The sequence below is a fragment of the Dipodomys spectabilis genome, unplaced genomic scaffold, assembly GCF_019054845.1.
Source record: "Dipodomys spectabilis isolate Male_0828 unplaced genomic scaffold, ASM1905484v1 ptg000297l, whole genome shotgun sequence".
Classification (NCBI taxonomy): Eukaryota; Metazoa; Chordata; class Mammalia; order Rodentia; family Heteromyidae; genus Dipodomys; species Dipodomys spectabilis.
Window position 1 is genome coordinate 5,855,772 of NW_024870974.1, and position 22,771 is coordinate 5,878,542.

The 22,771-nt window shown below is 40.9% G+C and overlaps 2 protein-coding genes across 6 annotated transcripts in view; both read left to right on the plus strand.

Moving 5' to 3' along the window:
- Positions 1-8,207, plus strand: part of Ube2d3 (ubiquitin conjugating enzyme E2 D3) — a 30,755-nt gene extending 22,548 nt beyond the window's left edge. For all 5 annotated transcript variants that reach the window (XM_042701624.1, XM_042701627.1, XM_042701626.1 and 2 more), the window contains exons 7-8: positions 2,535-2,628; positions 5,185-8,207. In XM_042701624.1, coding sequence (XP_042557558.1) covers positions 2,535-2,628; positions 5,185-5,230 — 140 coding nt within the window. In that variant the 3' untranslated portion in view covers positions 5,231-8,207. The remainder of the gene's footprint in view (positions 1-2,534; positions 2,629-5,184) is intronic.
- Positions 8,208-15,581: 7,374 nt separating this feature from the next.
- The window catches only part of Manba (mannosidase beta), a 47,890-nt gene continuing 40,700 nt past the window's right edge, over positions 15,582-22,771 (plus strand). The window contains exon 1 of the mRNA XM_042701684.1: positions 15,582-15,795. Coding sequence (XP_042557618.1) covers positions 15,619-15,795 — 177 coding nt within the window. The 5' untranslated portion in view covers positions 15,582-15,618. The remainder of the gene's footprint in view (positions 15,796-22,771) is intronic.

The window sequence follows — 22,771 nt, forward strand, 5'->3', positions numbered from 1 at the left end:
GTAAATACTTCTAATGGAATAATCTTTAATAATCTTTAATATTTTGATTTTTATGAGTTTTATCTGGCTGTTCATAAGTTATTTTTATTATGCCAGTGTTTTGGTTAGAATGGGGAAAGAAAAAGTACTTGTATTATATACTGTTAGTTTAAAAAAAAATCTTTATGAAGAGATTTTGTGGGAAAAACTAAAGTTTTTGTGGGAGAAATTTGAGGCTAAATTGGTGGATTTTTTTTTTTTCTTGTAGGGTTTGAACTCTGGGTTTGGGCACTGTCTCTGAGCTCTTTTGCTCAAGGCTACCACTCTTACCACGTTGAGCCATAGTGCCACTTCCGGTTTTTGGTGGTTAATTGATGATAAGAGTCTCATGGACCTTCCTGCCTGGTCTGTCTGAACTGTGATTCTCAGGTCTCAGTCTCAGGTCTCAGCCTCTTGAGTAGCTAGGATTTTATAGGTGTGAGGGACCAGTGCTACTTTTCAGCTGCAAATCACTTGACATACATTCTCACTTTCTTTTTTAGCAAGAATGATATGATATGCCATGTTGAAGTTTCACTCTTAGAAAAATTGAGTTTGTTTTTCTTTTTTAAACAAACGTAGTAAGGACCTTCCTGCCTGGTCTGTCTGAACTGTGATTCTCAGGTCTCAGTCTCAGGTCTCAGCCTCTTGAGTAGCTAGGATTTTATAGGTGTGAGGGACCAGTGCTACTTTTCAGCTGCAAATCACTTGACATACATTCTCACTTTCTTTTTTAGCAAGAATGATATGATATGCCATGTTGAAGTTTCACTCTTAGAAAAATTGAGTTTGTTTTTCTTTTTTAAACAAACGTAGTAACGTGATAGTAAAACCATGATGGATTGTTGCTATGCATTAATGGTGCTTCAAATTGTAGAATCTTGGAAAGGTATCTAGATCAGTGAATAATGATCTGCTTTAAAAATAGAATTCCATTATGAAACATATCTAATATTGTCAAGCCTCGGTAGGAATATCCTAGAGGGATATATTTCCTCTACTTCTATTTGATTGTCCAGTGTCTTTTGTGTCACTTTCAGTTCACAAATTCACCCACACACAAGACTATGATCTGCCTTTTATTATTTTCTATTTTGAATATAAAGTACCTGAAACTTGGTTTTTAGCATTGCTAATTATGATATTAAGGGTATTTGACAGTAGTACCTCTCACATCATTTTCTAGGTCAATAACGTAAGTGCAGCATTTCCAGAACTATTTTGCATGATTTCTGAGTTAGATAAATGCAAACCAAACCGAAATGTTTACTTAATGACAGGATATGCTTATATAGTGCATACAGGTCTGTTGGAAGGATTCTGTTTCTAGATTTTTTTAAACTATTAATTATTTCAAGGGGATAGAAGTAAGTTCAGCCATAATTCACATGGTTAAAAATTTTAGAACACTTTCTTACTCTTTTTATTTTAAACTCACACTTTATTACCTAAATGCCAAATTCAAATGTTATTGGTAGGAATCACTGTAATGACAAAAAACTAATACCAAAAGTAGAGAATGAAGTAATGGTTTGTTTGTAAAGTGACTTGGTTTTGTGAACCTTATAATTTGCTTACTTATAAGGGCAGCATCACAAAGCTGTTACCCTTTTTCTGAATTACATGTAGCCAAATATTTACATATAATTAATTTGTTACTGGAACTGTGGTTTGAATGAGAGGTTTTATGCTTCTTATGGCAAAGCTCCTCCACTTAAACCACATCCCCAGCTCAGTCGTCTTTATTCTTAATTTTATGTATGTGTGCTTATTCCAACCCTTTGCATTTGGTTTTGCAGTTGTATTTGCCCTTGACAGTTAATATTTAGCTTATGTGACTGTTGCTGTTTCCTCCCTCCCCCTCCCCATCTAACTGTTGTCAATCTCTTCTATAGTCTTTTATCAAAAGCTTTAATGGTGTCTGGTATATTAGCAAGTTCTCAAGATGAGATCGTTAATTGTGGCAAAGAATAAGAACTAGGGCTGGGAAGGTGGCTCGGTGGTAGAGTGCTTGCCTTGCATGCATGAGGCCCTGGGTTCGATTCCTCAGCACCACGTAAGCAAAAAAAAAATGGCGCTGTGGCTCAAGTGGTAGAGGGCTAGCCTTGAGCTGAAGAGCTGAGGGACAGTGCCCAGGCCCAGAGTTCAGGCCCCATGACCAGACCCCCAAAAAAAGAAAAACCAGAGCTGTAAAGAACTAATGCTTATAGTGAAATTTTGTCATTGCTTTATGTTAACAGTCCTCTTGGTAGTATGATCTTTACCTTGTAGAGTCAAGATAAAAACATTCAGTGGCGTTCTTGAAAGTACAGAAAAATCTTACCTAAGAAAAAGCAAAGACTGGGTTATTCATCATGTTTTCTTGCTTAGTGTATAATATGGCATGGATATGCGCTACATAAAAATGCTAGTCCCCTCATTTCCTGTACAGATTACCAATAAATTCTAATGCCATTTGTGTCTTTTGAGAAAGACCATGATATCCATCTAAGTAACAGACATTTGTTTTCTTGCAGTTCTTTTATCCATTTGTTCACTGCTATGTGATCCGAACCCAGATGACCCCCTAGTGCCAGAGATTGCACGGATCTATAAAACAGACAGAGATAAGTAAGTATTCAGTAGTTACAGTATATAAAAGTAGTCTATTTAGAGTTAAATTGAAGCAGTGCTAGGAAGGCTTGGTGTTTGTTTCTGGTAAGCTAATTACTAAAATCCAGTTATTGAAAAAAAAATTACTAGGGGCCAAGTATGGTGGTAAATGCTTATAATCCCAGCAGTCAAGAGACTGAGGCTGGAGGAGATTCTAAGTTTGCAGCCAGCATGGGATATATAATGAGATCTTGTCTCAGCAAGACAAAACCTAGCCGGGTTCCAGAGGCTCAGGCCTGTAATCTTGAGAGGTGAGGGCACGAAAGTCAGTGAGACTGTCATCTTCAATAAACTCAGAAATGGCCGGAAGCGGCACTTTGGGCTCAAGAGGTAGAGTACAGCTTGAGCAGAAGCAGCTCAGGGACAGCACCCAGGCTGGCCCCTAGGAGAAAAAATTAATCTACATTTTAGCATAAATAACAGTGAATTGTCCTTCTGAAAGGATTTTTTTTTTTCAATGCATTCAACTGTCACTTGATTCTCAAGTTTGACAGAAGAAAGCACTTGTCTGAAGTGGTTTTCTAAATATATAGATTGTCTTAAAAATGTGGAATTTAGTCTTGCATCTTAATATCTCAAATATTTGAGTTATTTTCATGTTCAACCTAACCATCATAACTTTCGTATGTTATAATTAATGCTAAGTGTACTTGTTCAATTAGGTACAATAGGTTAGCGAGAGAGTGGACAGAGAAATACGCTATGTTGTAGGGTAAGAGGATCTGCACTCTGGTGCGCTTATTCATGGTACTGCCAGCACTTGAGTGCTGCATGCTTTAAGGCACTGTATTAACTAACAAAAGGTAACAGATACGGCAGTTTTCTGAAAACTGTTTTAACTGCTTGATATCTAGTGTGCAAGTATACTCAGTAGTCATTATTGCTTTGAAAGCATTCTTGCATGGCAAAACAGTTATGCAGCACTAGTAAGTGAAAATTTAAGCCAGTCATGGTGGCGTGGCACAAGCCTGTAATCCTATCCATTTGGGAGGCTGAGGTTAGGGACTCCTCATTCAAAAGCAGCACATGCATAAAAATCCTCAAGACTCTACCTCTGCCAGTGACTAGGCACAGTAGCATGCGCTTGTCCAAATCTAAGTAACAGAAAGGAAGGCACAAATCCAGGCTTGCCCCCCCAGCATTGTTGACCCTATCTGGAAAGTACCCAGCAACTAAAGGCTTGGAGGAATGGCTCAAAGGAATTTGAGCAAAGCTCTGAATTCAAACCTAGTACCACCTATAAAATAAGACTTTTCTTTTTTTAACCAAATATGGTGTTCAAACATCAGCTTGAAACTTGGTTACCCACACATTACCTGACTCATGTAATTATAATCTCTCTGTAACATCACCTTTATAATAGCAATAAATTGTTTTTTAAAATACTATATGGAATTGGGGTATGTAGGTTGATACTGTTTTGTTATTTAATTTTCCAGTAGGTAATATTAATGGAAAAACACTCAAGCATAAGCAGCTAAACTAAGTGTTTATTACTGACAAGCATGCATTAATCTTAGCTATATTTTGTGGCTCCCTGTATGCTAAATAAAGCCTTTGTTTTTAAAGTGCTGGCTTTTTGAAGAGGGGTATCCTAAACAACTTAACTCTGAATTGGGCAAAAGAACATTACATTTGAGAAAAACAACTGTTTTGGTTTACAATTAAGCTCGTGATAATCTTTTTAAACTTTAAAAGATAAATAGAAATCTAAAGTTTTCCTGTGACCCTTTGATTTATACTCATATATCTTAAGGCTACAGCTGTATTTTTGTTGGTTTTGGATGTACTAAGGGGAAATTGTTAAAATTAGTGGTCTTCAGAAATAATCTGGCTCTCGGGTGAATTCCTGTGGATCTTCTAATGAAGATGATCTGTTTGCCATTGTAGAGATGAGCTTGCCCAGCAAGTCTCAGTCACCACGCTTCTTTGAGTAACATGCCCAATTATACCTCTATCCCAGCTGTCACCCTTTCCTGATGTCTTCATACACCCGCACAGATCTCAAAAGCACGGAAAGCAAGATGAAGTAACAACTCAAAATTTAGGATAAGGATACAGTTTTTTAGAAATAGCTTGTTGGCTTTACCTTTGGGAATTACTATTTATATTTTTACTAGGACATGTTAGCTTTGACAAGCATCCTGTTGAATGTAAAGTATTTCTTTATGTACTTCTACAAATGGGTTTCAACATGTAAAATAATTTTTTAGTGTTAAGTTTGTCAGAGTGAATAACCAACCACTTGTAAGTTTCTACTAGAGCATTATATTACTTCAGTGATAGTGAAGTTTCTTAGCTTTCCAGTCTCGGTGCTGCTTTATATTTATTAAAATAATACTGCTTTCAAAGCATGAGGTCTCATTTCTCTGCTTTGAGTACCCATGCTATTCCTCCTACTCACAACTATGACAAGTGACTTTAAAGACAAGTCTGGGGAAAAGTAGAAATTTTTTTTCTGTTTAAAATACTGATTTTAAACTTCATTTTTAAAAATAACTTCTTTATTTATAGGTACAACAGAATATCTCGGGAATGGACTCAGAAGTATGCCATGTGATGCTACCTTAAAGTCAGAATAACCTGCATTATAGCTGGAATAAACTTTAAATTACTGTTCCTTTTTTGATTTCTTATCCGGCTGCTCCCCTATCAGACCTCATCTTTTTTTTTTTTTTTTTTTTTTAATTTTATTTTTTGTTTACCTCCCTCCATTCATTCACATGCTCATCTGAGAAGACTTAAGTTCTTCCAGCTTTGGACAATAACTGCTTTTAGAAACTGTAAAGTAGTTACAAGAGAACAGTTGCCCAAGATTCAGAAATTTTTTTAAAAAATGGAGCATGTGTATTATGTGGCCAATATCTTCACTCTTAACTCGGTTATGAGACTAAACCATTCCTCACTGCTCTAACATGCTGAAGAAGCCATCTGAGGGGGAGGGAGATGGATGCTCAGTTGTCACATCAAAGGAAACAACATTCTTGCAGCATCCATTCTTGTTTAAGCCTTCCACTGTTAGAGATTTGAGGTTACATGATATACTTTATGCTCATAACTGATGTGGCTGGAGAATTGGTATTGAATTTATAGCATCAGCAGAACAGAAAATGTGATGTATTTTATGCATGTCGATAAAGGAATGACCTGTTCTTGTTCTACAGAGAATGGAAATTGGAAGTCAAACACCCTTTGTATTCCAAAATAGGGTCTCAAACATTTTGTAATTTTCATTTAAATTGTTAGGAGGCTTGGAGCTATTAGTTAATCTATCTTCCAATACACTGTTTAATATAGCACTGAATAAATGATGCAAGTTGTTAATGGATGAGTGATCAACTAATAGCTCTGCTAGTAATTGATTTATTTTTCTTCAATAAAGTTGCATAAACCAATGAGTTAGCTGCCTGGATTAATCAGTATGGGAAACAATGTTTTGTAAATGGAAAGCTGTTTTTTGTATATACTGATGGGATTTGCTTCATTGTTTGACATCAAATGATGATGTAAAGTTCAGAGAGTGAATATTTTGCCATGTTCAGTTAAAGTGCACAGTCTGTTACAGGTTGACACATTGTTTAACCTGATTTATGCAGAATTAATAAGCTATTCAAATAGTGTAGCTTTAATATGCTGCACATGATACTGGCAGCCCTAGAGTTCATAAATGGACTTGGGACCTAGCAGTTCTGGAACGTGTATGTGGAACTTTTATTTTCCAGGTGCATCCCCTAACTAAAACTTCTCTTTATCATGTACCACTTGATAGCTGGGGGAAAAGTGGGAGTGATAGTGGGTCACAATTTACAAATAAAGTACTGTTGGTGTGGGAGTTGTCATGAGGCTGTGTTGAAGTGACTTAACCATGAGATATTGGGCATCCATGGAAATGGGTTTGTTCAGCCATTTACATTAATGAGCATTTAAATGCAGCAGATACCATTTCAGGTGACTTAACATGAATGAATAAAAGTCAATGCTATTGTATTGGGGTTTTCTTTTTTTTTTTTTTAATTCCCTTGACAAGTGCTATTTGTGCCATTAAACTTCTGTAGTAACAAGGGCATTATCATTCTTTACACTTCCTAATCTTGTAGTTTTACTTTTTTTCCTGGTTTTGACACTCCCATTGCTTTATTTCTTAAAAGTCTTGTATTCAATTTCTAGCATATGTCTCCACGTCCACATTTTCGCACTGCTTACACTTGATGTGCAACTCATTCCTTGTTTGACACAGATGCGGAAAGCTAGAAGTAAATGTTAAAAGTTCAATTGTTTATGAAACGTTTTAATATGTAGTTTGGACATGATTTGTTGACAAGATTTTCTCTAAACCAGAAGTGAAATGCATGCTTTCTGAAGATGTTCTGGCTTTGTTATTTCTGTAAAATACTTTTCATTGGAAATACCAACATAACTAAGTATAACTTTTCCAATGAGTGAATTTTTTCCTTTTTGTTTTTGCTTAAAAATCATGGGTTCTTCAGGGGAGATATCATGCTGTGTTAAACCTTTTGGTTAAAATTATGAATGAGAAACTAGTAACATAGTTGCCCCACAAGGTAAGAAATAACTCTTCTTTGGCTCTGCTTTTAAAATTATTCCTGGGACTCTTTAATTCTCAACAGCTTTAGTAGGCAGTATTTCTTGAAAAGCCAAACAAATAAAATGCACTTTTCACAGAACAGTGAAATCCTAATTGATTTTCAAATGGATGCATTTTTTAACCTTAGGTGATTTAAGGTATTTTCAAAGATGGCTTCCTTAGCCATTAAAATAACAGTGGGTATGTCCAGTTCTCTTTATAAACAGTGTCCAGTTGTCTTTATCTTTGACTTGATGCTTTATATATAACATTTCATATGTTGCTTCTAAGGGAATAAGCCATAGAGGCTTCTCCAGGTTTGAGAGAACAGAAGTTTAAAGTACCTGGAAAACCACCCTTTTTGAATGTATAGACACTGGACATAAGAATCATCTACAATGAAATTTTTGAAATAATTTGCCTTCCCCACCCCACTCAGCAATTTGAAATGGCTAGTGCTAAGTGAGCATTAGCTCATTAAGTTCTGACTTTGGACTGATATTCCCTATACTTTCTAATGCATAAAAGTCCATTTGGCCTGTAAGTGTAAATTTATTTTGTTCTGCCCCTACCACAGGTTTGCAGTGTGATAATCAATTTTTTTTAACTGAGTTTGCTTTCTTGTGTGGGTGTACTCACATTTAATGTAAGTATGAACCACAGTTAACTAGTGGGTCTCAGGGGTAGTGAAACACTCACTTTAATGGTTTAGTTGAAGTATAATTAGGATACTGATCCTGCTGTGTTAAAGATGGGATGTGTGGCTTTAAATTAGTCATGTTTTGTGTCAACAAACTGTTAAATGATGGAAACACTTTAAGTGAAATTGTCTTAAGAGAAACCCAGTGCAAGTAACTAAATGTTTAATAGTGACATCTGCGTAAGACTTGTAATAGCTAAACTTAAGTGAACCTAAAGGAATTGTTACCATTAAAGTCTGTGTTTAAACACACTATGGTCTTACTCATTCCAGATAACATGAAGTACACAATTGAATTTAATAACTTGAGTTGGATTTGGGGTATTTTTCATGGTTTTCAAAAATTTAGTAGGATTTTTCAAAATGAGAGCATCTCTTGGGAAATTCCTTAAAATACAAGTTGTGATAAACCCCAGTTCTAATTAAAATACGAGAGCCCCTTGTATTAATGACGTGTTTTGAGTGGTTCTATATGGTAAAGATAATTTTTTAAGTCTCTTCCAAGCATCCCTTATAGCTACAGCCAGTGATTCTTTGAAGCTAGTTAAAACTGTGGTTACAGAGGACATGTTTTTGTTAACACTGTAAAACAGATTACCTAACAGTATTTTGAATTGTAAGACTAGGTTGATTTCCCCATTGACCCTTGAAATAGTACATAAATCATTTAATTCTGCTATGTATAGTTTAACCAATGGTTAAATATTAAGCAGGTTCAAAGATGTACTTGCTGAGTGTGCTAAATAGTTTGAATAAAGATTTGAACCCATATCTCATTCTGTGTCTCCACATTAGGCAACTTGTTTCCCCCCCCCCCCCCCAATGTAGTGGAAAATGTAAATTATTTAGAATGGGAATTTTTTTAAGACATGACAGTCGGGGGGGGGGGGAATGTAAGGGCTGAAGGTGTGTTCCAGTGGTGTGTGCATGTGGGTACATATGTATGTACATACATTTTTTTCCTGTTAGTGTTTGCCAGTACTGGTTTTAATTTAGGGCCTGTGCTTGCTTGGTATGCTTGCTAGGTCTGTGCCTACACCACTTGAGCCACACCTACATCCTGCACACATGCACTCAAGCACAACAGTCCTGGAGCTTGAATTTAGGGCCTGGATGCTGTTCCTGAGCTTTCCATCAAGGCTGTGGTGCTCTCACTTGAGCCACAGCTCCATTTTAGACTTTTTTACTGGTTAATTGGAAATAGAGTCAGACTTCCTGCCCAGTCTGGTTTCAAACACGCTACAATTCAAGCTACAATTATAGATTGTAGCAATGGGTATCCAGCATTACATGTTGGCTTTTTATTGGATATTTTAGGATAGATTCTCAAGACTTTTCCCCAAGATTGGTCCCAACCTCAAATCCTCAGATTTTGAGGATCTGAGTAGCTAGCTAGATATACAGGACTCCTGGAAAACCACATGTGTAAACGTGCATTTTATAAGCCTCTGCACAGCTTACCTGTGGCATAGGGGTCCAAACTGCCCACTACTGCTAGTCTGAATGCTCTGAAGAGATCTGATGGCACCCAGTGAAGGTCTGCAGTATCAATTGTGATCACCTGCTTCCATACTTAAATGTACAGGGTAGTCTATTACAGCAATTCAAGAATCTGAGCCAGCAAAGTATTTGTTAACTTTGGAGACACCTGCACACCTTTTAAGTTTGTTTTTCTTTGCACCATTTTCTCGCAGCCCTGGGCTGACAGAATTCTTTATACTGGTCATTCTTTTACAGTCAATGATAAATTGCTTCTGCTTAATCCATGTGGTGCTTCTCTCCTGATTGGACCTAAACTATTACAAAGGAAACTAGCAAAAGTTTTTGAAATGGTAACTTTTTTTCTAAAACAAAAGAGACTAAGCTGCAGGCAGATTAAATATACCCATTGAAGTTGAAACGAGAAAATATATACAATACACAAATTTGGCAAAATGGGAAAGCAAGTAGAAAAGTAAAACAAGTAGATTACCTTCAGAGAATAAGGAGGGACTGGGAAGGTGTCTCAGTGGTAGAGTGCTTGCCTTGCATGCATGAGGCTCTGGGTTCAATGCCTCAGCACCACATAAGCAGAAATAGCCCGAAGTGGTGCTGTGGCTCTAGTGGTAGAGTGCTAGCCTTGAGCTGAAGAGCTGACAGGGACAGTTCCCAGGCCCAGAGTTCAGGCCCCACAAACAACAACAACAACAAACAATAGGGAGCTTGACTTGGGAACAGCAATGGAGGCTGGAAGTGTGGCTCAGGTGGTGGAGTGCCAGACAATGGGCAGAAGCTAGCATCAGCAAGTTTGAGTCCCAGTCTTAGATTTAAAAAAAAAAAAAAGCAACAATGGAAACAAGATACTGGACTATTTCCACATCAAAGAAAATATCCTTTAGGAGGCTGGGAAGGTGGCTTAGTAGTAGAGTGCTTGCCTAGCATGCATGAAGCCCTGGGTTTGATTCCTCAGTACCACATACACAGAAAAAGCTGGAAGTGGTGCTGTGGCTCAAGTGGTAGAGAGCTAGCCTTGAGCAAAAGAAGCTCAGGGACAGTGCCCAGGCCCTGAGTTCAAGCCCCAGTACTGGCAAAAAAAAAAAATATATCTCCTTTAGGAATTAATGAAGTAAACTTAACACTGTGTTAGAAAATAATGCAAGATAGTACACAATGTTATTCAAGAAGAGGTAGAAGTGAACATACTTGAGGTGGGGAGGAATTAGAAGCATAAGGAACTTTAGAATAAAAATGTTCTGAATTGGTATGATTACACAAGGATAGAGATTTGCCAAGGTATGCAAATTTGATTTGGACGGAGCCTTTATGAAGAGCATATAATGTTGAACTCTGGGCCTGGGGACTATCCCAGATTAATCTTTAGTTATTAAAAATAATGATTAGCAAGTTAAACAGGCTTATTAAAATGTATAGTTTTGGGGGCTGGAATATAACTAGCTCACTGGTAGAGTGTTTACCTGGCAGGCATGAGCTCTGAATTTGAGTCCTAGCACCAAAAAATGAAGGGAAAAGGGGTAAAAAAAAAAAAAAAGTCTCTTCTTTACAAATTCAACAAATACAGGAGAGATGGGGAAATGGAAGATTACTACACTAGTTGTAGGAAACAGGTATGGAGAGTTCCTATATATTTTTGCACATGTGTATGCCTCCAGAAATTATCCCACACTAGTGATATATTTCTTACAATTGAACCACATTATCAACCGAAGTACATGGTTTTAGTAATAATACTTGGCTTGAAACTACTAGTTGTGTTTTTGAATGTATGGGTGTCCTGATGTTCTACCATTTGTGAAAAGACTTTACCCATGATGTTGCCTTTGCTTGTTAAAAGTTGGTCTACTTCTTGGTTCTGTATTGTTCCACCATGTATTCCTAATCCTGGCCTCATGTGCCTGTGCCATTGCTACCATTCTTTTTATTTATACCGAGGTACCTTATTGCTCCTTTAAAAAAAAAAAAAAAGTAATATCTAGGAAGTACAAGAAAAGTTTTTATTCAGCTTTTACAAAGTCTTCTAATACTTTTCATTTTGTAGACCTGAGAGTCTTCAAGAATATCATTCTAATTTTCCTTTTTAAATAACATTCTTTGCAAGGCAAGTCTATTGGCAAAAAAAAAAAAAATTAAATTGAAAGTCTGCATAACTCCATTTTTTGACAGAGTTGTAGATAGGTATAGTTCCCCCCCCCAACACTTTAAATAGTTCACACCATATCTCAAACTCAGATTTCTTTTTCTCAGCTATGTTTCAGCTACTGATGAGTCCTTAAAAGGCATTCTTCAATTCTGTTTCAAAACTCTTGATCTCTAGCATTTCCATCTTTCATCTGTTTTTGCAGATGCCCTGTATTTCCCATCATATCTAGTACTGTATGAACCAAGCAGTAGAAAGTTCCTGGTGTGATCATTTCAATGTTCCTGTCATATGTGAGTATAGCTGGGGTACTTTGCTCTGTAATTGCTCTCTTACTTTACCATGTAATTTGTTGTTGAAAACCACATCTGATATACTAAGTGAAAAGGAATTGCAGTAAGTAGGCCTTTCAGAATGTGGTAAGAAGGTATGGAGACAAGGAAGCACTTTTCTGAACAAAAAACAGTGATTTTTAGTGAGCTCCTGTTGCCGGTCTAGGGACTTTACAGTGCCTTTTAGGTGTTATTTCAACACCTCAGATGGGTAAAATGGATTTGGGCATTTCCCTTCTCCCAGGTTGGTCAGCCTCAGTATGTTTGGCCTTGATAATAATTTCTTCTGAGTTCAAGTCTTGTTAACAAAATCACTGGCACAACAAAATTACAGACACATTCAAAATAGATTATTGCCCCTCTCTTACAAGAAGTATAGAGAAAGCCAGGTGCTGGTGCTTCACACTTGTAATCCTATACAGAACGTTGGAATCTGAAGATCACGGCTTGAAGCCAGCCCAAGCAGAAAAGTCGTGAGACTCATCACCAGTTAACCGGCAAAGAGAAGTCGAGATGTGGATGAAGTGATAGAGCACCAGTGAGAGCTTGAGGCCCTGATTTCAAGCTGTAGGACCCAGTGTGTGCGCGTGCACACGCGTGTGTGCATACACACACACACACACACACACACACTGCAAAGATTTTTCTCTTTAAAAAAAAAAAAAACCTCCTGAAGGCAAATTTTTCAGCTACTCTGTACTGATCCTATTATATTCTAGGTTTTCCAACTATATTCTGGTGCCCAGAAAATTCAGCTGGGAGGGGAGGTCTACCCAGCTAAGCAGTGGATACCTGTTTATCTCTCAAGTTTAGGGGTCAGTGGGTTGCCCTGTGGCCTCATTTCTCTGACAGGTCTAAAAATTGTTGGTTTTGTTTGCTATCTTTTAGTTATTAATTAATTAATTAATTTATGATGGAGGATGACTTCCAAGTTTTTTACATTCTAGATCAGAAACAAGCAACCTATTAATTCTTTGACCTATAGGTTTTTATAGATATGTTTGTAACATTACAAGTGAATGGTATTTAGGTAGAAAGAGAAATATCTTTTTATTATATATGGTCAGAGAATGACATTTCTTTCTTCTTTGGAGTTTGTTGATATTTTCTCTGTGGCTTTTTTTTTTTCAATGTTGTGAAGGTGAAATGAGGTCGATAGGCCTGTTAGATATAAAAGTTTTAATTATATGGCCCATACCTCATGTTCTGTGGCTGAAACCCAATCACTGCTCCTCACCCTTCCAGCCCCTACCCCACCAGCCAGGTGACCTGGGAATGCGGGCAGTCACAAAACTAAAATACAAATTTTATTTTCCATTTGCATCATGGAGAGCTCGTCTTAGGTTATCATAACTATTGCTATAGAAGAAACAGGCACAGTTCTCCTGAGAGTTAAAGGAATACCAAATGCATCTCTTTTTTTTTTTTTTTGTCAGTTGTGGGGCTTGAACTCTGTCCCTCAGCTCTTCAGATCAAGGCTAGCTATCTACCACTTGAGCCACAGCACCACTTCCGGCCTTTTCTGCTTATATGGTGCTGAGAAATCCAACCTAGAGCCTCATGCATGCAAGGTAAGCACTCTACCACTGAGCCACCTTCCCAGGCCACCAAATACATCTTGTTTTACAACCACTTTACTGTACCTACCTTCCTCAGTTATACATGTGTTTGGCCTCTTTTCCTCTCAATGATATTTCACTTCAACCTCACATTTTATTTTTCCCATTCTTGGGTTTTAACAAGTCCAATTCTGACATGCATTGGTAATCTTAGCTACTCAGGAAGCTGAGATCTGAGGATTGAGGTTCAAAGCCAGCCCAGGCAGGAAAGTTGGTGAGACTCTTACCTCCAACCAACTGGAGGGATACTGTGGCTCAAAGTGAGAGAGCTCAGGGACAGCACCCAAGCCCCATGACTGACCAAAAAAGTCCAGTTCAGCCAGGCACCAGTGTCTCATGCCTATAGCTCTAGCTACTCAGGCGGTTGAGATCTGAAGATTACAGTTCAAAGCCAACCAAAAAGTCTGCAAGACTCTCATCTCCAATGAACCACTAAAACGCCAGAAGTAGAAATATGGTTCAAGTGGTAGAGCCCATCAGCCATCAGCAAAATTGCAGAGACAGTGCCCAGCTCCTGAATTCAAGCCCAACACCAACATGCACACAAAAGTCCAGTTCAATGTATAATTAATTTTAGCTTCTCCAACCACACAGATCATGATCAACTTGATAGTTGCGTAATACAATGGAGAAGGGAGTGGCCATCTCTTTTTATACCCCTTCCTGCTTTTCCACAGCCCTCTTACTCCAATGCTTCTGGTGTTCTTTCCTTCCCAGATTATCACACTTAACAAGGAATGGTGGGAGTCTTTTGGATTGCTAGATGTCTTCGTTTTGGGACATATGCCTAGGTCTTCTGACTGATTTCATGGATTGTCTTGGGCAGGGCCCTATTTTACTAGTTTAAGCCTAATGACCTTCCACAGAGTTGGTTTACATAAAAGTCATGCAACCTCAACACACAAAGTTCTAGTGATAGGCAGAGTTTCAACTACCTCTTCTTGCTCTAGTATTTGTCTGCCTCTTAGTGAGACTTTGAGGGCAGTTCTTACATTCCATTCTCCCCAATTTGGAGATGAGGGAAATAAAGAACATATCCACTCAACATGTGATTACACTTCATTTCCCTTTCTTTATTGCTTTTGTAATCGACTTGTGGGATTAGAACATCCTTGGCCCTGGAGCCCCATGATGTTCAATCAGTTTGACAACTTTATATATTCAGAGATGAAGGAGACATTTATCGTTGCATGGCAAAGGACCAAAATGTCGCTCTTGACGCTGGTCAGAATACCTTACTACATATACTCATTATGCCTCACTTTGCTCCTGGCGGGAGTGGGGGTGGGGTGGAGGGGTGTCTTCTGACTTAAACCCAAGATTGTCATTTGCACTAAATAATTCACAGTTTGTAAAATATTAAATGATATGATCAAATTGTAATCTGTAACTATAATACGTGTGTGTGTGTGTGTGTGTAGACTCTGGGCCTAGATTTTTCCTTAGCTCTTTTACTCAAGACAGGTGCTTTGCTTTTTGGACCACACCTGCAACACAGCTCAACTTCTGGTTTTCTGGGGATTAATTGGAGATAAGAGTCTCACAGCCTTTCCTGCCCGGGGTTGGCTTCGAACCGCAATCCTCAGATCTCAGCCTCCTGAGTGGCTAGGATGACAGGCGTGAGCCACCAGCGTCCCGCGATCTTGTTTATTCTTTACGGGGCGGTCTGTGCGGGGCACGTCGGGGGCACCCGCAGATCACTGCTGCGCGCGCGCAGGGTGTGGACGGGGACCGAGGCGGGGTGCTGCCTCCCCGCTTCGGTTCTCTGCGGGGTCCGGAGGTGGGGGGGAGGAGCCGCTCGGCGTGTCCCTGACCTCGGATGGACTCCGTGGCCCTCCCCACGGTGGATGGAGAAATCCGCGGAGCCTGGCGGACGGGCGGGACGGGGGGGGGGGGGGGGGGGGAGGGGCGTGGGGCCGGCGCTCAGCTGACCCGGGGGGCTGGCCCAGGTCCCGAGGGAGGGCGGGTCCCGGGGTTCCGGGGCGGGGACAGCCAAAGCCAGCGCTGCCCGGCGGAGGACGCGTGGCTTTGGTCGAGTGGTGTGTGTTGGGGGCGTCTCCGCAGCGTGGGCTCCCGAGATGCGAATGCACCTGCTCGTGCTGCTGGCCGTGGGCCCCGCGGGCTGGGCGGCCGCGACGAGCAGCCTCAGCTTGCGCGGAGACTGGCGGCTGCGCAGCGGGAACGGCTCGCTGCAGCTGCCCGGCGCGGTCCCGGGCTGCGTGCACAGCGCCTTGATCCAGCAGGGCCTGATCCAGGTACGAGGCGCGGCCCGCGCGGCCCCCCGCGCCCCTCCCGCTCCCCTTTCCGCGGTGCTGGAGCCCCAGGACCGCCCGGCAATCCCCAAACTCCGGCCCTTGCTCGTGGGTTTGGCGCCAACTTCCCCTCACATCTGGTGATCTGGGGGGGGGGGGGGGAGCCCAGCTAGAGGGGTACAGGCTGGATGGAGAGACATCGACCCAAGCTGGGGACCCCAGTCACTCAGGAAGGAGGAAGTTGAGAGAGAGAACGCCGTGGTCGCTATTAAAAGAAAAAAAGAACATGTACATAACTAATTATTTCCTCCTAAAAGATACCTGCCGTGGCAGCAAGTCTGTCAAACCACAAAACCAAGCCTAAAGATACATTGTCATGCACACTGGGGATGGCAGTTAACGACTTAGTTATCACCCATGGAGAATTTTCTCTGACAGTGTGAGCTGGAAAGAAACATTAAAGAGAATTAAAACAAGGAAAGTTAACCTGGACGCTTGCTGGAGACAGTAATCTTTAGTAAAGTCAGTTTGCGCTACCCCACGTCACGTCTCAGGGTTTTCTTTTTTCTTTCCTTTCCTTTTCTTTTCTTCTCTTTTCTTTTCTTTTTTTCTTTTGCAATTGCAACGTTTAGTGGAGTCCTGATGGGAGCAGAGGAGGAGACTGGCAAGATTAAAAATTGGAATTGTCAGTGTTAGCACAAACTTTAAATATTAGGATTGGCTGTGTGCTAGGTTAGAATCCAGGGCCTATACCAATAAGCTGTTCACCCAGCCCTAAGCCTAAATACTTTTTTTCTTTTTAAAGATAAATTTAATGTGTTTCTATACTGAAATGTCCTATAGGATTAAGTTGAACGAACTAGATCACTAGATACCAATAAAATTAATTCTTAGCACATGAAGGAAAGCAAGTTATCAATCAAATACTGTGTAATACCATCACAATCAATTCTCAAAATATAGCAAAAATGAAAAAAATGTTGAGTCGCCTAGGTATGTGCTCTATTATTTTCTGTATTTCTGAATTTGTACTGTATATTGCAAACTTTTTCTTTTTTGTAAATCCTAATTTGTTTTAAAAACATTAATTTTGGTTCAGGTTCTGGGGATTGAACTCGGGGGCTTTTGCTTTCGCTTGACTTTTTCAGTTTAAGACTTGAGCCAGAGCACCACTTCTGGCTTTTTGCAGGTTAATTGGAAGTGAATCCTACAGACTTCAGCACAGGCTGGTTTTGAACTGACTTCTCAGTTCTCAGCCTTCTGAATAGCTAGGATTACAAGCCCCGAGTGATAGGCCTAAATTATTTTTATTTTTTTGTTGGTTGTGGGGCTTGAACTCTGGGCCTGGGCGCTGTCCCTCAGCTCTTCAGCTCAAGAGTAGCGCTCTACCATTTGAGCCACAGCACCAATTCTGGTTTTCTGGTGGTTCATTGGAGATAAGAGTCTCACAGACTTTCCTGCCTGGCCTGGCTTTGAACCTCGATCCTTAGATCTCAGCCTCCAGAGTAGCTAGGATTACAGGCCTGAGCCACTGGCACCTGGCATCTAAATCACTTTTTAAGGCTGAGATATAAGTAAGTGTAGTTGCGCCCGGAGGTGGAGGGGGCGGGGGAGGTTCCAAGCCTCAGTATACACATAGCTTGAGGACCTATTTCCTGTCTGCAGCCTGTGCACAGAGTTTTGCAAACAGACTTGCTTCTTCCTTTATCTTTCTTCCATTTTTCTCCACCTGGGCTTCACACCTGCTGTGTTATCATTGTCTCCCATCTTCTTTTTGCTGGGAGACAATGTACCAGAACACCACGCACTCCTGGGCTGCACTTGTCCTCAATGCTCATAACAGCTCAACAGAGCAGGAGTGGATGAGATTGGAGCCTGGAGAAGTTAGAGTGCATGCCCAAGACCCTACAGCAACTTAGTTGACAGGCCATTGCAACCCAGATGGCCTTGACTCCATAGCCTGGATTCTGGCCTGTGCTAGGCTTAGTCATGGTGTCTTGGAAAGCCTTGTGTCTGTGAAACATTATGATCCACCATCAAGATTATCTCAGTTTAATTTAACCACAAGTTATCAACCAGGGTTATGCAAAATTTCCTATCCGGTATTCAGGAGTTGGTTTCTTCTCTTTTTGTCAAAGTGTGTACAGAAAGAAAGAGAAGGTTATAACTGACAGTGAGCACTGTCCTATGTATATGTTTGGGTAAGCAATCTCAAATGTAAGTGCTTTATGTTCAGTTAACCAGCTACCTGTGACATAGACCGTGAGCTGCCCTTGGTGCCCCGAGGCTTCACTTGGGCCTGGTTGGAGGAAGCCTGGTTTGTTTTTCCTAGTCCCTGTGTGCCTCATTTTACTTCTTGAATTAAGCCAATGAGAAACAATGACTGCAGCAAATCAGATTGTTGCCTAGAGTTACTTATCAAGAAAGAATATAGGTCACGAGTCACTCTACCACTCGAGCGACAGCTCCATTTTGGCTTTTTCTGCAATTAATTGAAGATGAAAGTCTCACAGACTTTCCTGTCCAGGCTAGGTTTGAACCGTGATCCTCAGATCCCAGCCTCCTGAGTAGGTTTGATTACAGATGTGAGCCACTAGTGCCCAGCTGGTTTCTTCCTTTTTAAATTTAGTTAATTAATTTGTGTTCATATCATGAAATAAGTTAATTGGATATGAAAGTCTTACAGACTTTCCTGCCCAGTCTGACTTTGAACTGAGATCCTCAAATCTCACGCTCTTGAGTAGCTGGGATTACAGGTGTGAGCCACAAGTGCCTGGCTCCTTTTCCCCTTCTTTTGTTACAGGACTGGCACTTAAACTCAGGTCCTTGTATTGTCACTTGTCTCTTCTACTCAAGGCTGTCTACCACTTGAGCCATACCTCCACTTCTGGCTTTTGGCTGGTTCATTGGAGATAAGGGTCTCACAGACTTTTCTGCATGAGCTAGCTTCCAACGGTGATACTCAGCTCTGTCTCCTGGGTAGATAGGATTACAGGCAGGAGCCACCAGCATCCAGTGATCAGTTACCTTTTAGAAGGTCACTGCCAAGTGTGAAGATGAGGGCACAGGAGAGTAGAAGCATAGATCGCTGGGGAAGGACCATCACAGTTCTATTGTCTGGGGCTGAAGCAGTGAAGTTGTGAGAATGGTTATGAGAACACGTGTTAAATGCAGAAACAATAGGAATTATTTCGTTGCATGTGTTGATAGATTTCATGTGGCAAGTAAGAGGAAGAGGAAGCTAGGTAAAGAAGGAGTTTTGACTTGAGACGATGATCAAATGGAATTTGCGTTTACTGAGAGGCTCTGTGACCCGCCTCGGCTGTTTCGCAGGTGACTATCTCTGTTTTCTGTACAGAATCCCTAATGTCTTCCCATTCTTCAAGGCTGAATAATCAAAGCCTGTAAAACAGAGCAACAACTGACTGGTGAGCAAGAGGAAAGGCATGCAGATATTGTGTGTGTGTGTGTGTGTGTGTGTGTGTGTGTGTGTTGCGTTGCTCATCCCGAGTCTTGAACTCAGGGCCTGGGCATTGTCCTTGAGCTCCTTTTGCTCAAGGTTAGTGCTCTACCACTTGATCCATACCTCCATTTCTGGCTTTTTCTGTGATTTAATTGGAGGTAAGAGTCTCACAGACTTTCCTGCTCAGGCGGGCTTTGAACCATGATCTTCAGATCTCAGCCTCCCTGAGTAGCTAGGATTACAGGTGCGAGCCACCGGCGCCCAGCTGCTCAGCGCACCTTGATCAGAGTCACCTGCTCCATCAGTTTCCTCCAACCGACTTCTCCCCACACGAGTCACCTCAAGTTTCCCACTTCCTAGCTCCTGGAAGAAGTAGAAGAGGTCCGTCTCACTAAGTAGTCTGCTTATCTTGGATAAGTAGGGGTAATTAATGGAATCCAGAAGCTCCCTGACAATTATACATGATAATCATGCTGTTTGTAAGTTCTGATGACCCATGATTTGTTGATGTGTGGTAAGAAGGGTAAATGTAAGTTATAAATATCAGCAGGAGGGTTGCACCCGTGACACACTTGTCTCCAGCTGCTTACTCAGTCAGTAGCTCTGATGCTGTCACTGTGGACAGGGTTTGTGACATGTCACAAGTGTTGGCTAATGAGCAAGTGTGTGATCGCTCAGCTGGATCTCCTGGGTCTGAGTCACTGCTTCAGCATTATTTAAATAGCCATATGAACTTTGCCCCTGAACTCTGTTGGTAAATGGGAACAATAACAACTTCCAGTGGGGTCACATCCCCGCATCCAGGTCCAATGGGATCATTTCCTTGTTGTCCTAGAGGAGAGCATATGTAGCGGGGGGCCATCACTGGGATGCAGCTGGACTTAGCGGTGGGACTTTGGGAAACCCATTTCTCCTTTTGGGGTTTCTTCCTTCCGTCTTCTCTTTTCTTTTCTTCTTCTTTTTTCTTTTCTTTTTTTTTCTTTCTTTTTTTTTTTGTTGCTGGTCCTGGTTCTTGAACTCTTTTGCTCAAGGCTAGCACTCTATCACTTGAGCCACAGCTCCATTTTTGGCTTTTTCTGCAATTAATTGAAGATGAAAGTCTCACAGGCTAGGTTTGAACCGTGGTCCTCAGATCCCAGCCTCCTGAGTAGGTTTGATTACAGATGTGAGCCACTAGTGCCCAGCTGGTTTCTTCCTTTTTAAATTTAGTTAATTAATTTGTGCTGGTACTGAGGGTTTGAACTTAAGGCCTGAGCACTCTCATTTTTTTTTTTTTTTTTTTGCTCAAGGCTGGTGCTCTACTACTTGAGCCACACCTCTACTTCTGGCTTTTTGGTGGTTAACAAAAGATAAGAGTCTTGTGGACTCTCTTGACCCAGCTGGTTTTAAACCACAATCCTCAGATTTCAGTCTCCAGAGTAGCAAGGATTATAGGCATGACTACTGGTTAGTACCATTTTAAAATGGTACTAACTGTTCATGTTTGAAGATCAGACTGTAGCTGCCAACTCTATGGTAGCTGATACATTCTAAAATGTGTCAATAAATGATATGTTAATTTTGTAACATATTCAGCTGGACCAGAATCTTCTATTTTCACAAAAATGCTTGTCTCTTTGGGGGTTCTGCCTGCATCCTTAAGTTTGTTTGATGATGTGGCACTGAGCATGAATGTCTTCATTTTGGCTGGGTCTGGCCTGTTGGGGTTTAGTCTGTAAACATCCAGAATAGCATCTATTTGGAGTCATGCAGTATGAAGCTTTCAGAATTCTTTGAATTAGAGGGGGAAAAATTAAGCTGTAAATTTTGTTTGTGTAGAGAAAATATACACAGGGTGATTGCCTCCTGCAGCTCAGTCAGCATCTGCCGGCAAGTAGGGAGGGTGGGCGTGACAAGACTGAGCTCTGCCAGTCAGATGGTGAGACCCCCCCCCTCCCCCATTGGCCTGTAGAGGTATGGGGGCGTGGCCCTCACACTTCCCCCCTGTGGTATATTTAACTCTCTTGGACTATGTCCACAGTGTAGAGTTATAAATAGGCTGAGCAGAGACGCTTGGTTGGTCAAACTAACAATCAAAGCAGTGTCCTTAAATATTTATTTCGTGTTTATTCACTGGTGAGGCCAAATTCTGCATATGGGAAGACCAGAAACGGAGACAAGTTAGCTGGGCCTGCTACACACCATTTAACAGATCAAAACCTTATCGTTAACCAGAACTTGAAATCAATTTGATGATTATCTGTTGTTAGTAAATCTCATCAATTACTTCCTTTCTGGGTAACTTATTAAAGTATTTCTTCCCATTAGGATCCATGTATTTTTCTTTTTTCTACCACTTGAGCCACAGTTCCACTTCTGGCTTTTTGGTGGTTCATTGGAAATAAGAGTCTCAGGGACATTGCTGTCCAGGCTGGACTTTGAATGGGACTCTCAGATCTCAGCCTCCTGAGTATCTAAGATTACAGGTTTGAACCATTGGTACTTGGCTTTTTTTTTTTTTTTTGTATCTATATTGGGACCTGGTGCTCTTATTTGTTTGTTTGTTTTTATTTTTCAATCAGGACTGGCACTCTACAGCTTGAGCAGCACCTCCACTTTCAGTATATTCTTCTCCATCATGATACAAGCTAGTGGTTGTAGTGCATCTTATGGGCTGGTGTCCAAACAGTTGCCCCACTGGCCACTGCTAGCCTAATGTGGTCATCCAGCTCTTCCCTGTGTAGAATGTAGATGAAGTTGGCTTTTTCCTTTGTCCTTCTGGAGTTACAGTCCCTAAGGACATGGCTTTTGGCCCTGTCCCTGATGGTGGAAGAAGCTCCTTCTTGCACCATTTTCCTCTCTGTAGCTGTGGTGACATTTACAGAGAAACTGCCTTCCATTCTGCCTCTTGGCTGAACGCTGTAGGGTAGAAAAGGGTCAGGAGAAGGAAAATCCAGGGTATTGAGAGGGACCACTGAGGGCACTCAAATGTAGTGTAAGTGACTCACAGGAGGTCTGGCTTCTAAGGCAAGGGGGTGACTGACATTCTCAATAGAGGGTTGGGTACCAGCCATGGCTTTTGGTCTATTGAACCCTGCCATTGCATCTCAAAAGCAGCCATGAGTGGTACTTAAGGGAATGGGCATGGCTGAGCTCCAGTATGACTCTTATTTATGAGCCAGGGCCATTCTTGACTCATTGGCCACACAAACAGGCAGTCAGCTGCATTGGTGAGCTGTATTTGGGTCTGTGGGCCTCAGATTGCTGGCCGGGTATGGGTAATCACGGAAACCTGAAGTTTGTAAGATTTGTGAGAAAAACAGTCTTTTCTACCAAAGTGAGTCATCATCTTAAAGGTCTAAAGTTAGGGCTCTTCTGGATTCTTCTTGGCAAAACTTGACTGCCCTAACTGTAAATGTTTGTCCCTCCTCTGGTTCAAAATCAAGTGTCAGCCAATCGTGAAGATTGTAACCTTGATACTCTGGCCAGTAGGAATGAAGGGGAGGGCCTTTAGGGTTAGGTTTAAACAGGAACTGA